General features: G+C 44.4%; 1 protein-coding gene across 1 annotated transcript in view; it reads left to right on the top strand.

Annotated features, from left to right (window-relative positions):
* The first annotated feature begins 2,741 nt into the window (after positions 1 to 2,741).
* The window catches only part of MTAP (methylthioadenosine phosphorylase), a 66,158-nt gene continuing 55,755 nt past the window's right edge, over positions 2,742 to 13,144 (top strand). The window contains exon 1 of the mRNA XM_034773929.1: positions 2,742 to 2,871. Within this exon, the coding sequence (XP_034629820.1) occupies positions 2,839 to 2,871 (33 nt within the window). The 5' untranslated portion in view covers positions 2,742 to 2,838. The remainder of the gene's footprint in view (positions 2,872 to 13,144) is intronic.

A 13,144-nucleotide genomic window follows, 5' to 3' on the forward strand; every position in this document is an offset into this window, starting at 1 on the left:
TCAGCTGAGTTCAGGTTTCACTTGGCTAACTTCTTTGATCTCCCAGGTGTCTCCCAAGGCTAGTTATCTTGGTTCCAACTCCTCAAACTTTTAAAATATGACTGTCTTGGGTAATGGTTACTGTGGTCTGCTAGGTTAAGAAATAAATCTCTTACTGTGCTTGAGCAAAAAGGAGAGCTGTGTGCAAATCAGACTGTTTTAGATAGAATCCGCAACAATGTAATTTCAAACCCACACATAAGAATGTACAAACAGCCATACTGGGTCAGACAGGAGTTCCACAGGTTGACTGTGCGTTGTGTGAACTCTTTACCAGAGGATGTTGTGAAGGCCAACACTGTAACAGGGTTAAAAAAAGAACTAGATAAGTTCATGGAGGATAGGTCCATCAATGGCTATTAGCCAGGATAGGCAGGGATGGTGTCCCTGGTCTCTGTTTGCCAGAAGCTGGAATGGGCGACGGAATGGATCGCTTGATGATTACCTGTTCTGTTAATTCCCCCTGGGGCACCTGGCATTTGCCACTGTCAGAAGACAGGATACTGGGCTAGATGGATCTTTGGTCTGACCCAGTATGGCCATTCTTATGTGTGAGTTTGAAATGACATTGTTGTGGATTCTACCTAAAACAGTCTGATTTGCACATTTATGAAATGTAGCATTCCAGGCCTGGAAACTTGGTCAGTACACAACACCGCTATTTTGTTTCACATCACGTACCAGGGCCAATAATCCTCAAACATTTTGGATCAAAATATTTATCTGCTCCACTTTCTCTTGTGAACACATTGTGCATCTGTAACAATGCTGGTTCTGGCGGGACCCAACTGAAAGTGCCAATTCAGGACAAATTGCTTAAAGCAGGGCAGTTACAGCCCAAGGCTGGGGTTTTTCCACCTCTAAGGCAAACCAAACCAGCCAGACAAAGAGGACTTTGGTTTTACCCCACTGGCTAACCACAAGTCACACAAGCAATTCCCTTAGACACTCCAGTTTCTCAGTATCACTCGTTATGGGGACAAACAGTTATGAAAACTAATACCCCAGTAAAAGAAAAGAGGTTCTCTTAGTCCCAAAGGACCAAGCCCCAGACCCAGGTCAATATACAAATCAGATCTTACCCACAACAAATCACGCTGTTGCCAATCCTTTAGAATCTAAAATCTAAAGGTTTATTCATACAAGGAAAAAATATATAGATGAGAGCTAGAATTGGTTAGATGGAATCAATTACATATAGTAACAGCAAAGTTCTTGGTTCAGGCTTGTAGCAGCGATAGAATAAATTGCAGGTTCAAGTCAAGTCTCTGGAGTACATCCACAGCTGGGATGGGTCATCAGTCCTTTGTGTCGAGCTTCCGTTTGTAGCAAAGTCCCTCCAGAGGTAAGAAGCAGGATTGAAGACCAGATGGAGATGAGGCATCCGCCTTTTATAATCTCTTGCCATGTGGTCTCTGCTTTCTTTGTCCCAAGAACACGCTATCCAGCACATGGCATAGAAAAACCTTAGAGTTCTGCCCATAGGCAGGTCCCTGCATACCTTGCTGAGTCACAAGGTGTGTCTACCTTCTCTCAGTGGGTCAGTTGTATAGCTGATGATCCTTAATGGGCCATCAAGCAGGCTAGGCAGAGCTGACACCAACTTGTCTGGGGTGTCACCCAGAAGCATAGCATAAATTTGAAATACAGACAGTATAGAGCCAATACTTATAACTTTAAATACAAAAATGATACATGCACACAGATAGCATAATTATAACCAGCAAACCAGGACCAGAACCTTGTCTTAGACACCTTATTTGACCCCCTTTATACAAGATTTGGCGCCACTACAGGAGCTTGGTTGCAACAATGATCTATACGGTCCCAGTTCATGTCAATAATGTCACGGCATCTTCTTGGCTTGTTCTGCACACTGCAATGTTTATAGTAATTCTGTGAAACATCTATCCTCCAGAATCTGTGTCCTCAAATGGAACAGGGCACCCTTTCCTTACACATTTTCCAGGCGAGGAACAGTCCAGTCCTGAATAATAACATAACTGTTTCATGCTTTTTCCCTTTGAATAAGAACAAGATGACTGACACATTTTTTCAGGACAGTGTTGTTTCTCTCCTGGAAAATATCAACAGTGTTGCCAACCCTCAGTCACTAGTCTTGTGATGTTTAGTGCTTTTGTGAAAGTACAGGAATTGGGTTGTTATGTGAGAATTTCAGCTTGTTGCTTTTGTTTTTCTTTTTTTTAAACAGTAAGTTTGTAGCCTTCATGCTTGTGAAGAAAAGCTTGAAAACACAACCCCCCAACACCGGAAGGCGATTTTTAAAAACACCCTTAAAATGTAATGTGTAAACTAATCTGACTGGGGGAGGCCTGGCTCATTGTTGTACACTAGGGCTTGGTACTCCTGGCCTGGCCGAGGCCAGCCTGCGTCTGCTCGCTCTGGGGAGGCAGATAGAGTCCCAGGGGTGGGTTTTCACAGCGCCCCATTGGGCTCCCGTGGCCCTCGGGGGGAGCAAGTGGCTAGAGTGGGGAGCCCTGAGAGCTGGTAGCACCCACTACCCTGCGTGGCGGCGTTGCGCCCACTCCTACCAGGATGCAGCCACCCCACCGGGCTAGCCCCGCACCCTGCGCAGACCGGGGTGGAGGGGCGGCGCAGTGCGGAGCCGCCAAGGGAGCGGGGAGGCGGCGCTGCTCAGAGGCTGCGGCTGCCTCCTCGCAGCAGGGGGCGGGGCTCGTTCCGCCGACTGCAGCCCCCGGCCGGCGCTAGCCTGGGAGGGCAGGGCAGGGCCGAGCCGAGCCGAGCCGGGACCGCCTCCTCGTCCTTCCTCTAGCAAACATGGCTGCAGCCGCGGCCGCCCCGGCCGTGAAGGTAAGAGGCGCTGCGGGCTCCCGCCCGGGCCCCGGCGGAGGGGAGAGTCCCCCCGCTCAGCCTCTGCCCCCCGGGAGCCCCTGGCGGCCGCCGCGGGGCGCGGACTAGTCCGGCTGGCGCACGTGGGCTCCGAGGGAGGCGCCTCTGCTGCTGGGTGCATGTGGCAGGCTCCTGCCTGCGCCGCCCCGCCGGGCTGCGGGGCACATGGGCACGGGGTGAGCAGCGTCTGCCCTGCCCGCCCTTCTGCGCCCGCTTCAGCACAGCGCCCTCCCTGCGGGGGGGCACGGCGCCCCCAGCCGTCCGGCAGGGCCCTGCTGCTCGTGTTACACGGCACCCCCCAGCGGGCACAGTGCGGACATGTTGAGGCCTCCAACATGTGTCCTTGGCTAATAAAAGTCACTTCAGAGGGTTTTCTTTTCGGATATGGAGGGGAGGCCGGGAGCTGCGTTCATTTACAGTTGCCATAAAGACTCACAGGGTGCTGCTTCAGCCAAATCAGCAGCAGCAGAGCATGACAACGCAACAACTCTGGGTGTCTAAGAATCCAACCGTTAAAAGGAAAAGTTAGACACTGCTGTTGCACTCAGAATCCTGTGCTCTACCTAAAGCTATTTCTGGGCTCTGGTCAAACAGTGGGTAAAAGCATCATTATTAAATGTATTGGTGTCTTGTTTACTGCAGGTTTGCCAGGTATTGATTTGTTAACTGCCTGCTGGTTTGGGGATTTGCTTCCTCCCCAACTCCATCTATAGTACCCAGTGCGATAGTTAAGGCTATGGGCCCTGCAGAATCCTGTTATAATCCTATCTTCACTTACCCCACTTTCTGAAAATTGCAAATGATCCTGCATATTCATCTTGTGGAATAAGAGCTAGGAGAGGCCAGGTTCATCCACACTGAGGCTTTGTGCCCCCTCCCTGGGAGCTCTGCTGCAAGGGTCCACTATCCTCCAGCTCGTGTGATAATTGACTCTGTTAATACTGATTGAGCATTAATTTAGGTGTTAAGATTGTAAACTCTTTGGGGGCAGGGACTCCCTTCTGTTTTATGTTTGTACTATAGCCTGTACAATGGGGTCTCTAGGCTCTATAATACACGCCAATGACAGAGGCACCGTAGTTAAAGCTGTTATGCTTAGCACTTTGCCCCACTCTTTAAGACAAGCTTTTTGGACCTGGGAAATAAGGAGGACTGGAAGAAGCTCCCACAGTTCTTGAGGTCAATGTGTAGACAAGCAATTTTCCCTGTCTTGAGAGAAAAGGGAAGCTAATCTGGAGGTATCTCAGTTGGTGTTTGCCTTGCCCCATCTGTCTTTTCTGTGGTTGGGGTAGTCTCCCTCACAGGGATATCTGTCCATTGAGGTACTATCTGAGCAGCTGTGTCCCTGACAACCCACAGGAAGGTCTAGGAAAGCAGGACTTGCTGCAGCAGTAAATTCTATGGTTCCATGCTGCCACTAGGCCCCACTGCTGTGTTGCCTAACTCCAGCTTCTTCTGACCAACCCCGGGGCCTGGGAAACAGGAAGAGGAATAGGAGCAGCTGGACTGGCTTGTGGAAGGGAAGCATGAAGTCCAGTGCTGGAGCTGATGTGGTTTCTCTTCTTCGAGTGGTCACAGCCGTGTATTCTCCTTGGGTGCATGCACACCTGAGTGGAATATGTATCTGCACCCACCTCTCAAAAAACAGTGGTTACAGGTAAACAACTGGCTTTTATCTGTCAGTTCCTCATGTCAAAGGTTCAGCTGCTCTAATGAGCCTTTGCTGGCTCTTTTAGAGAGAACTACCTGCCTGGGAGGCTGTCCCCTGTCCCCAAGCCTGGTTAGCACAGCTGTGGCACAAGGAAAGAGGGATGGTGATTTCCTCCCAGCTCCTAGTTAGTGTATCTTCTCTTTGCAGCAAACTTACTCTGACTCTGTATTGCCCCTCCCCACTGTGAAGCACTCCTCCCTCCCTCCCTAGCTCTCTGCAGGGCTTCCAGTTGTTGCCAAAGGGTAGATAAGGGTGCTGGCCCATGCCTCTAAGATTCATTCCCTCCCATATTGCACTAGGTTATTCTCCTATTTCCCAGTCTCCATTGTTCCATCTGCAACCACCCCCAAAATCCATACCCACTCTCATATTCCCCCAACACCCTGGGTAGGTTGGGGGGGCATACCTTTCCCCCAGCAATGCCCATCAGTGTAATCCCTTCCCCCACCTACCCATCTCTGTAATGATGACAGCCTGCTCCTCATTCCTGCAGCCGGACATAAGACCTTCCCTGGATTGGTGGCATTCCCAGAGATGAAAGCTGTCTGGGGGCTGTGATGGTAGCTCCTCAAACAGCATCATAGGAAAGCACCCTTCTGACCAGGGGTGGCTCTAGCTTTTTTGCCGCCCCAAGCACGGCAGGCAGGCCACCTTCGGCGGCTTGTCTGCGGGAGGTCCCTGGTCCCGCGGATTCGGTGGCATGCCTGTGGGAGGTCCACCGGTCCTGCGGCTTCGGCGTACCCGCCGTCAAATCCCCAGGACCGGCGGACCTCCCGCAGGCATGCCACCAAATCCGCGGGACCGGGGACCTCCCGCAGGCAAGCCGCCGAAGGCAGCCTGACTGCTGCCCTCGCAGGGACCGGCAGGGCGTCCCCTGTGGCTTGCTGCCCCAGGCACACGCTTGGAGCGCTGGTGCCTGGAGCCGCCGCTGCCTCTGACACTACATGTGAGTTTAAATTGTCAGCTTTATATTACAAAGGGAGTGTGTTCAAATCCCATGGCATCTGTTATTTTTGTTACTAGAAATTTAGAAATAGAATCTATTTTCTATTAGTGGAACTAAGTTTTGCTGTGATTTTTAAAGCAGAAAATAAAAAATGGTGTCACATTGATTGTGTTTTGGGAGGAGGGAAGGTGTAAGAGTAAGGTCAGTTAGGAAAAAGAACAGTTTGGCTGTATTGTGGATTCTCAACCAGGGAGTCACAATCACAGACATCGGCCAGTTTCATCATCCAATTGATAATATGGTGAAGAACCCCATATCTCCAGTTTGCATTGTTCTCTTTAATTACTGGATAGAATAATTCAGGTTGAAAAGCACACTCTGCGGAAATTATCCTCAATCTTAAATTCTAGGCTGCAGTTATGTTGGCATATATGTGGTTCCCAACTAAAAAAAAACTTGATTATTAACCCTCTTCATTTTTTTTAGAATTTCAATGAATAATAAAAACATTTCACAATTTCTGTTCTGATTTGTATGAGTTACAAAATTCAGCAAACACTGAAGAGTATGTGAACAATTTCCAGCCTGTGTTAGGATTGTGGTTTGTGATTGGTCCCATAAGGATATGTCTATGCTGCAGTCAAAGGTCCAATAGCAGCTTGTGTAGACATACTACCACTAGACATACTTCCTGGGAAAATTCTGTGCCAAAAAAATTCAAAATTCTGCGCACAATATTTTGAAATTCTGCCAAATTCTGCATATTTTATTTGTCAATAGCACAATATAATCACTCCAGTTTCAATTATTTTGGTAACTTATTTCAAAATACCTGTCAGCAAGTATGTCAACAATATAGATGACAATGAAAAAAGATTCCCCCAGGAGTAGAGAGTTAAAGAAACCCAATTGGGAGCATACTGGAGGGGGCTGTGTGCCCCCCCCCCGAGCCCAAACACCTGAACTCCCTCCCCCCAGAGTCCAGCTATGAAGCATATCCCAGCTCCAGAACCCTCTTCCCCCCCGCCCCCAGAGCCCAGCTGCAGGGCCTCCCCAGAGCCCAGATGCCCACACCTCCCTCCCCCCACAGCCCCGCTGCAGGGCACCGCAAAAGCCCAGGCACCTGCACCTCCCTCTCCCCAGAGCCCAGCCACCGACAACTGCATTCCGCTCCCCCCAGAGCCCAGCTACGAGGCACCCCCTGGCACAGACATCTGCACCCCCTCTCCCAGGACCTGTACTCCCCCGAGCTTCTTTACTATCTCCCGGGGGGACACGGTGCCCATCCTCACCCTTTGCCAGAGCCAGGACTCCTAGACCTTCTCCCGTCCACGGGCGGATGAGGATCAAACAAGGCTGCAGAGCATGCAGAGCCTCCATCCCCACCGGGCTGGTGCTCTGTGAGCTGCAATGCCCCTAATGGCCACCAGCAGCTCTGCAGCCCCAATTCTGCAGGGGAAACATCAAATTCTGCATTTCGCAGTGGCGCAGAATTCCCCCAGGCATAACAGCTCGTACAGCTAAAAATAGCACTGAAGATGCAGCAGCGCTGGCTTCAGTGCAGGCTCTGTAAACCCATGCAGGGACACGAGTACATTTTCACGTTGCTAGTCTGTGCAGAAGTCCATAGGTGCTGAAACTAGAGGTGAAGGGGGGTGTGCTGCAGCATCTCCTGGCTTGAAGTCAAGGTGGATTTAAATCATGATTTCAATCACTAGTCAGGAAGGCTCGATTTAATCATGGTTTTCTACATAAAAGTGACAGAGGGTCCTGTGGCACCTTTGAGACTAACAGAAGTACTGGGAGCATAAGCTTTCATGGGTAAGAACCTCACTTCTTCAGATGTCTGTTAGTCTCAAAGGTGCCACAGGACCCTCTGTTGCTTTTTACAGATTCAGACTAACATGGCTACCCCTCTGATACATAAAAGTGCATTGTTGTTGGTTGTTATAACCTTAATACATATTCTTCATAACTCAGAGATAGATGTAGGTTTCATTTTTAGAAGGTACACACTATACTTAAACAGTGATTTATTTTGAAAACTTTTTAGATTAGTTTTACAGCTATATCAGAAAATTAATGATTGTTTAGTTATTTCATTTACCAAAGGTAATTGAAGCAGATATTTATGAAGTCATTGGGAGGTGAACCAGCTCCAATTCAGCAGTTTAATCATTAATATTTGGAGGATTTTCTTGCCACGCTGTATTAGGAGGAGAACATCACCAGACAGACGTTTAAATTATTTATTTAACTAAAACAACAACGTTAAGTATTCTGGATTTTTTTCTTCAACAGCAAACATACAATATTTTAACAAAAAAGCATATATCCCTCCCTTCTCACATTTATCAGACTTCTTCTTCTTGTCCAGATCTATTATGCCCCTAACAATCTTCTATTCATTGAACTTTTTGAAACTTTGCACTTTTAGAGAGAGGTAAGGGATTGACTCTGTGTACACAAATTTGCAGAGGGACAATAGAGTTGAGGTCTGTTATTTCTCACCTCTATATATTATTTATTTATTTAAAAACATTTTTGCTGTTAACAAGCAGGTTACCTCTGGAGACACAAATGCACAGTTTGAGAACTGCAAAACAAAGCATCTCTGATGGTATCTTCTAGACTGAGCACTGAGTCTCATAGGGGAAATAGAAAGATTAACCTAAATAATCTATACAGAAGCCTGTGGAACCCCATAAGATTAGGTCCCTAATCCTTGAACTATTGTAATTCATTTACAACACTTTTCTTAAACATTACATGAATATATTGTCTCATACTATAGAATTAGATTTTATAATCCCTATTCCATGATGATATATTTGAGCTATAATGTATATTCATTAAAACTATCTTTAGATAGCTTTTTTCCTCAAAAAGCATTTTATCAAAAAAATCATTGATTTTTATCCATCCTGCTTGAAGTGGTTTCCATTATATACAGGATTTTCAGTGGGGTTCAATGTCTCTCAGCACCCCCACAATACAAATTGTTCCTGCTCCCCTGCAGAGGTCCATGCCGGTGTCATCTCTGCTATTTTTAGTGTACTAGTTAGATTAATGCTAGTGTGGGTATGTCTATGTGACCTGCAAGTCCCACCTTTGATTGCCTTGTTGATGTTGTTTCTACTCCATATGAGGATGACAAACTTTGGAACGGGAGAATCTTGAGTAATAAATAGCTCATAATACTTCAGGTACAGTTTTCAGGCAAATAATCATAGCATTCAGGACTCTTGAATATTTTCATGAACAAACCAGCATTTGTCCAAATACTCATGATCTGTGAATAAGACTAAAGGAAAAATCTCCATTCTTATTACAAAAATTATAAGCAAATATTATTGTGATTTATTTTTCTTCCCTAGTCTGCCTATTTGGATTATATTAAGGATTTAGTTAAAAGAACAGGAGTACTTATGGCACCTTAGAGACTAACAAATTTATTAGAGCATAAGCTTTCATGGGCTACTGCCCACTTCTTCGGATGCATATAGAGTGGAACATATATTGAGGAGATATATATTTAGTTGTTTGCCTGCAATAACACACATACAGCACAAGGTGGCGCCAAAAGGAAAAAAATCTGTTTAAATACTATCACACAGCAGATGACAGGAACCAAGCTTTCACATGGAAAAGTATCTGGCACATAACAAGGACCACAGTCTTTGCTTATTGAAAAGAGATGCCTGATGAGCTAATTGCAGTATAATGACAGGGCATCTGTAGGGTTTCTATAAACATAGGGCTATAGAAATTGAGAGCAAGAGACAGATTTTTGGTTTAGATTTAAGTCACTGGGATTTCCAGTTGGTGCTTTTTTATTATTATTATTTTGTTAAGAGATACAAACCCTTAGTTGTACAGCTAGAAAACATTTGGAGAGTTTAGATAACATGCTTTTATTACTGACAAGGTATTGGGGGGGGAGACAAAAATGGGGGGGTTGTGTATGTGTGGGGGGGTTGTTTGTTTTTAAAAGCTCAACATGATTTGAGTTCTTCCACTTAAAACTGAGACAAACATTGCAACAGTAACTGCCAATTGAAAAAAGCAATTTTTTTGCTGTGTGTAACAGAGGGTGAAATTATTTCTTTAAGTGCCAACAGTGTGCTTGGGGACCACACAATTAAAAACAGCCACTGCTCTGAAGAGCCTAATCTAATTCCCATTGAAGTCAGTGGAAAACCTCCCATTGACTTAAGTGGGAGTTGGATCAGACCCTAAAAGATACAAAGACAACTGGTTCCACTGGGAAGCCAAAGGAAGGTATAACTTGGAAGTGTATGTTTCTTTCTCATTGTATTATTAATTTTATTGTGAAGGCTGCACAACTTGGTTGGATTGAAGTACGCAGTAATCAATCAGTTTGTCCTCAGTATTCATTGTGAACCTGTGGCACCGACAGTTTAACCGTTTTGCTTTTCTGACTGACACGAGGACATGCGCAAAATCTTTATTCCTATGGATGTCGCTTTATTGAAGAAGTCAGTGTTTGCAAAAACTAAATGGAGATTCCCTTTTTGTTGCTAGTACTAAGCTGGAACTTGTTAACTCTATGCAGACTGCACCAGAACACAAAGCTTTAAAAAAAAAAAAAAAACCCTGTATCCCCAGCAGAATATGAATTCACATTCTTCATACTTTCACTAACAGAAGATGCCGCTAAGCTGGCTGTGAATACTGTCCCCCTATCAGACACTCTGTGTAGAGGCCTGGGGTTTCTCAGGCTGGTGGTAGAGCCAAAAACAGAAATGGTGTTTCTTTGTACATGTGTTAAGTTGGCTTGGTAGCAGCAGGGGGAGCTGGTACTACTGTAAAGGTAATCTCTGATTTGTTGTGGGCCTTGGTTGGAAAGCAAACTCCACATATGGGAATTAGCTTTTTATAACACAAATATAGAGTTATGCTAAACCATATTGTTACATTTCAGGTATTATTAAGCACCAGTCTTTGAAGGTTTCAAGGTTTAAAAAGAATACTTTGAACCCAAAAGTAGGTCCAGTGGCACAACTACAAAGTCCCAGTGGGGGTTCTGTGCATAGTGGAAGTGTTCTCAGGCCCCTTTCCAGCATTCTTCTGGGTAAGCAAGGTTGAGTAACTTGTAAAATAGGGTGTCTGTGTGGGTGCAGCGGGTTAGCTGGACTACAGCTCCTTAAATCTAGAAGGATGCATAATTCATTCAGGCAGCTGAGTTGATCAAAACTAGAATTTCTATTCTGTGGGAAATTCCAGCATTTCAAAAAAATTTCATTCTGAATTGGAATGAAAATTTCCAACAAAACATTTTGTTTTGGGTCATGTTTGTTTCAGTTGTGGCTTTTATATATTTTAATATTTTATACTTTTATATTTTTGATTAGGATTTAAAGAATTTAAAATGATATGAAATAGTGATTTGGTAATTTGAAATTGGTATTTGATTTGCTCATTTCTGGTATTCTGACTGGTCATTTGTAATATAATTATTTTGTTATGCCATTTTACAAGAATAAAAAATTATAAATAAATGTAAAAACAAAAAAGTTGTTTCAAAACAAAATACCAAAACATTTGTATAAGTTTTAAATGGAATGTTCCCACCTTATCAAAATGCTTGGTTTCAGTTTTTTTCAAAATTAAATTTTTATCCAAATCAACACTCAGTGGAGCATTTTGACCAATTGACATTTTCCAATGGAATAACATTTCTTCAGACATTTTTTGACCAGCTGTAGATTTAATGGTCTCGATCTGTCTCCTTTTTTATGTGTGAGTTGGAGAAATACTCCTATGTCTGAAGATCACCTTTAAAGTAGCACAAATTAGTGCAGAGGCATAGTTCCCTCTCATATTATTGTTTTTCAAAATAAATCCCTAGTTACCATCTCAGACGTTGCTGGGACCTCCTGCGTCTCCAGCAAAGAGAAGTTGAATGGACATCGTATCATAGAACTGGAAGGGACCTCGAGAGGTCATCTAGTCCAGTCCCCTGCACTTGTGGCAGGACTAAGTATGGTGTTTGACAGGTGTTTGTCTAACCTGCTCTTAAAAATCTCCAATGATGGAGATTCCACAACCTCCCTAGGCAATTTATTCCGGTGCTTAACCACTCTGACAGTTAGGAAGTTTTTCCTAATGTCCAACCTAAACCTTCCTTGCTGCAATTTAAGACCATTGCTTCTTGTCTATCCTCAGAGGTTAAGAAAAACAAAGAGGAAGAAAAATTGTAACAACCTTTTACATACTTGAAAACTGTTATCCTGTCCCCTCTCAGTCTTCTCTTTTCCAGACTAAACAAACCCAATTTTTTTCAATCTTCCCTCATAGGTCATGTTTTCTAGACCTTTAATCATTTTTGTTGCTCTTCTCTGGACTCTCTCCAATTTGTCCACATCCTTCCTGAAATGTGGTGCCCAGAACTGGACACAATGCTACAGCTTAGGCCTAATCAGAGTGGAGTAGAGCGGAAGAATTACTTCTTGTGTCTTGCTTACAACATTCCTGCTAATACATCCCAGAATGATGATCGCTTTTTTTTTTGCAACAGCGTTACACTGTTGACTCATATTTAGCTTGTAGTGCACTATGACCCCCAGATCCTCTTATGCAGTCATTTCCCATTTTGTATGTGTGCAACTGATTGCTCCTTCCTAAATGAAGTACTTTGCATTTGTCCTTATTGAATTTCATCCTATTTACTTCAGACCATTTCTCCAGTTTGTCCAGATCATTTTGAATCTTAATCCTATCCTCCAAAGCACTTACAACCCCTCCCAGCTTGGTATCATCCGCAAACTTTATAAGTGTACTCTCTATGCCATTATCTAAATCATTGAGGAACATATTGAGCAGAACCGGACCCAGAACTGATCCCTGCAAGACCTCACGTATTATGCCCTTCCAGCATGACTGTGAACCCCTGATAACTATTCTTTGGGAACGGTTTTCCAACCAGTTTTGCACCCACCTTATAATAGTTCCATCTAGGTTGCATTTCCCTACTTTATTTATGAGACGGTCATGCGAGACAGTATCAAAAGCTTTACTAAAGTCAAGATATACCACGTCTACCGCTTCCCCCCTATCCACAATGTTTGTTACTCTGTCAAAAAAAAGCTATCAGGTTGGTTTGACATAATTTGTTTTTGTCGAATCCATGCTGACTGTTACTTACCACCTTATTGTCATCTAGATATTTGCAAATTGATTGCTTAATTATTTGCTTCATTCTCTTTCCGGGTACAGAAGTTAAGCTGACTGGTCTGTAATTCCCCGGGTTGTCCTTATTTCCCTTTGTATAGATTGGCACTATATTTGCCCTTTCCAGTCTTCTGGAATCTCTCCTGTCTTCCATGACTTCTCAGAGGTAATTGCTAATGGCTCAGATATCTCCTCAGTCAGCTCCTTAAGTATTCTAGGGATGCATTTCATCAGGCCCTGGTGACTTGAAGACATCTAATTTGTCCAAGTAATTTTTAACTTGTTCTTTCCCTATTTTAGCCTCTTCTGATCCTACCTCATTATCACTGGCATTCACTATGTTAGATGTCCAATCACCACCAACCTTCTTGGTGAAAACCAAA

Source organism: Trachemys scripta, chromosome 6, assembly GCF_013100865.1.
Source record: "Trachemys scripta elegans isolate TJP31775 chromosome 6, CAS_Tse_1.0, whole genome shotgun sequence".
In the NCBI taxonomy this organism is placed as follows: Eukaryota; Metazoa; Chordata; order Testudines; family Emydidae; genus Trachemys; species Trachemys scripta.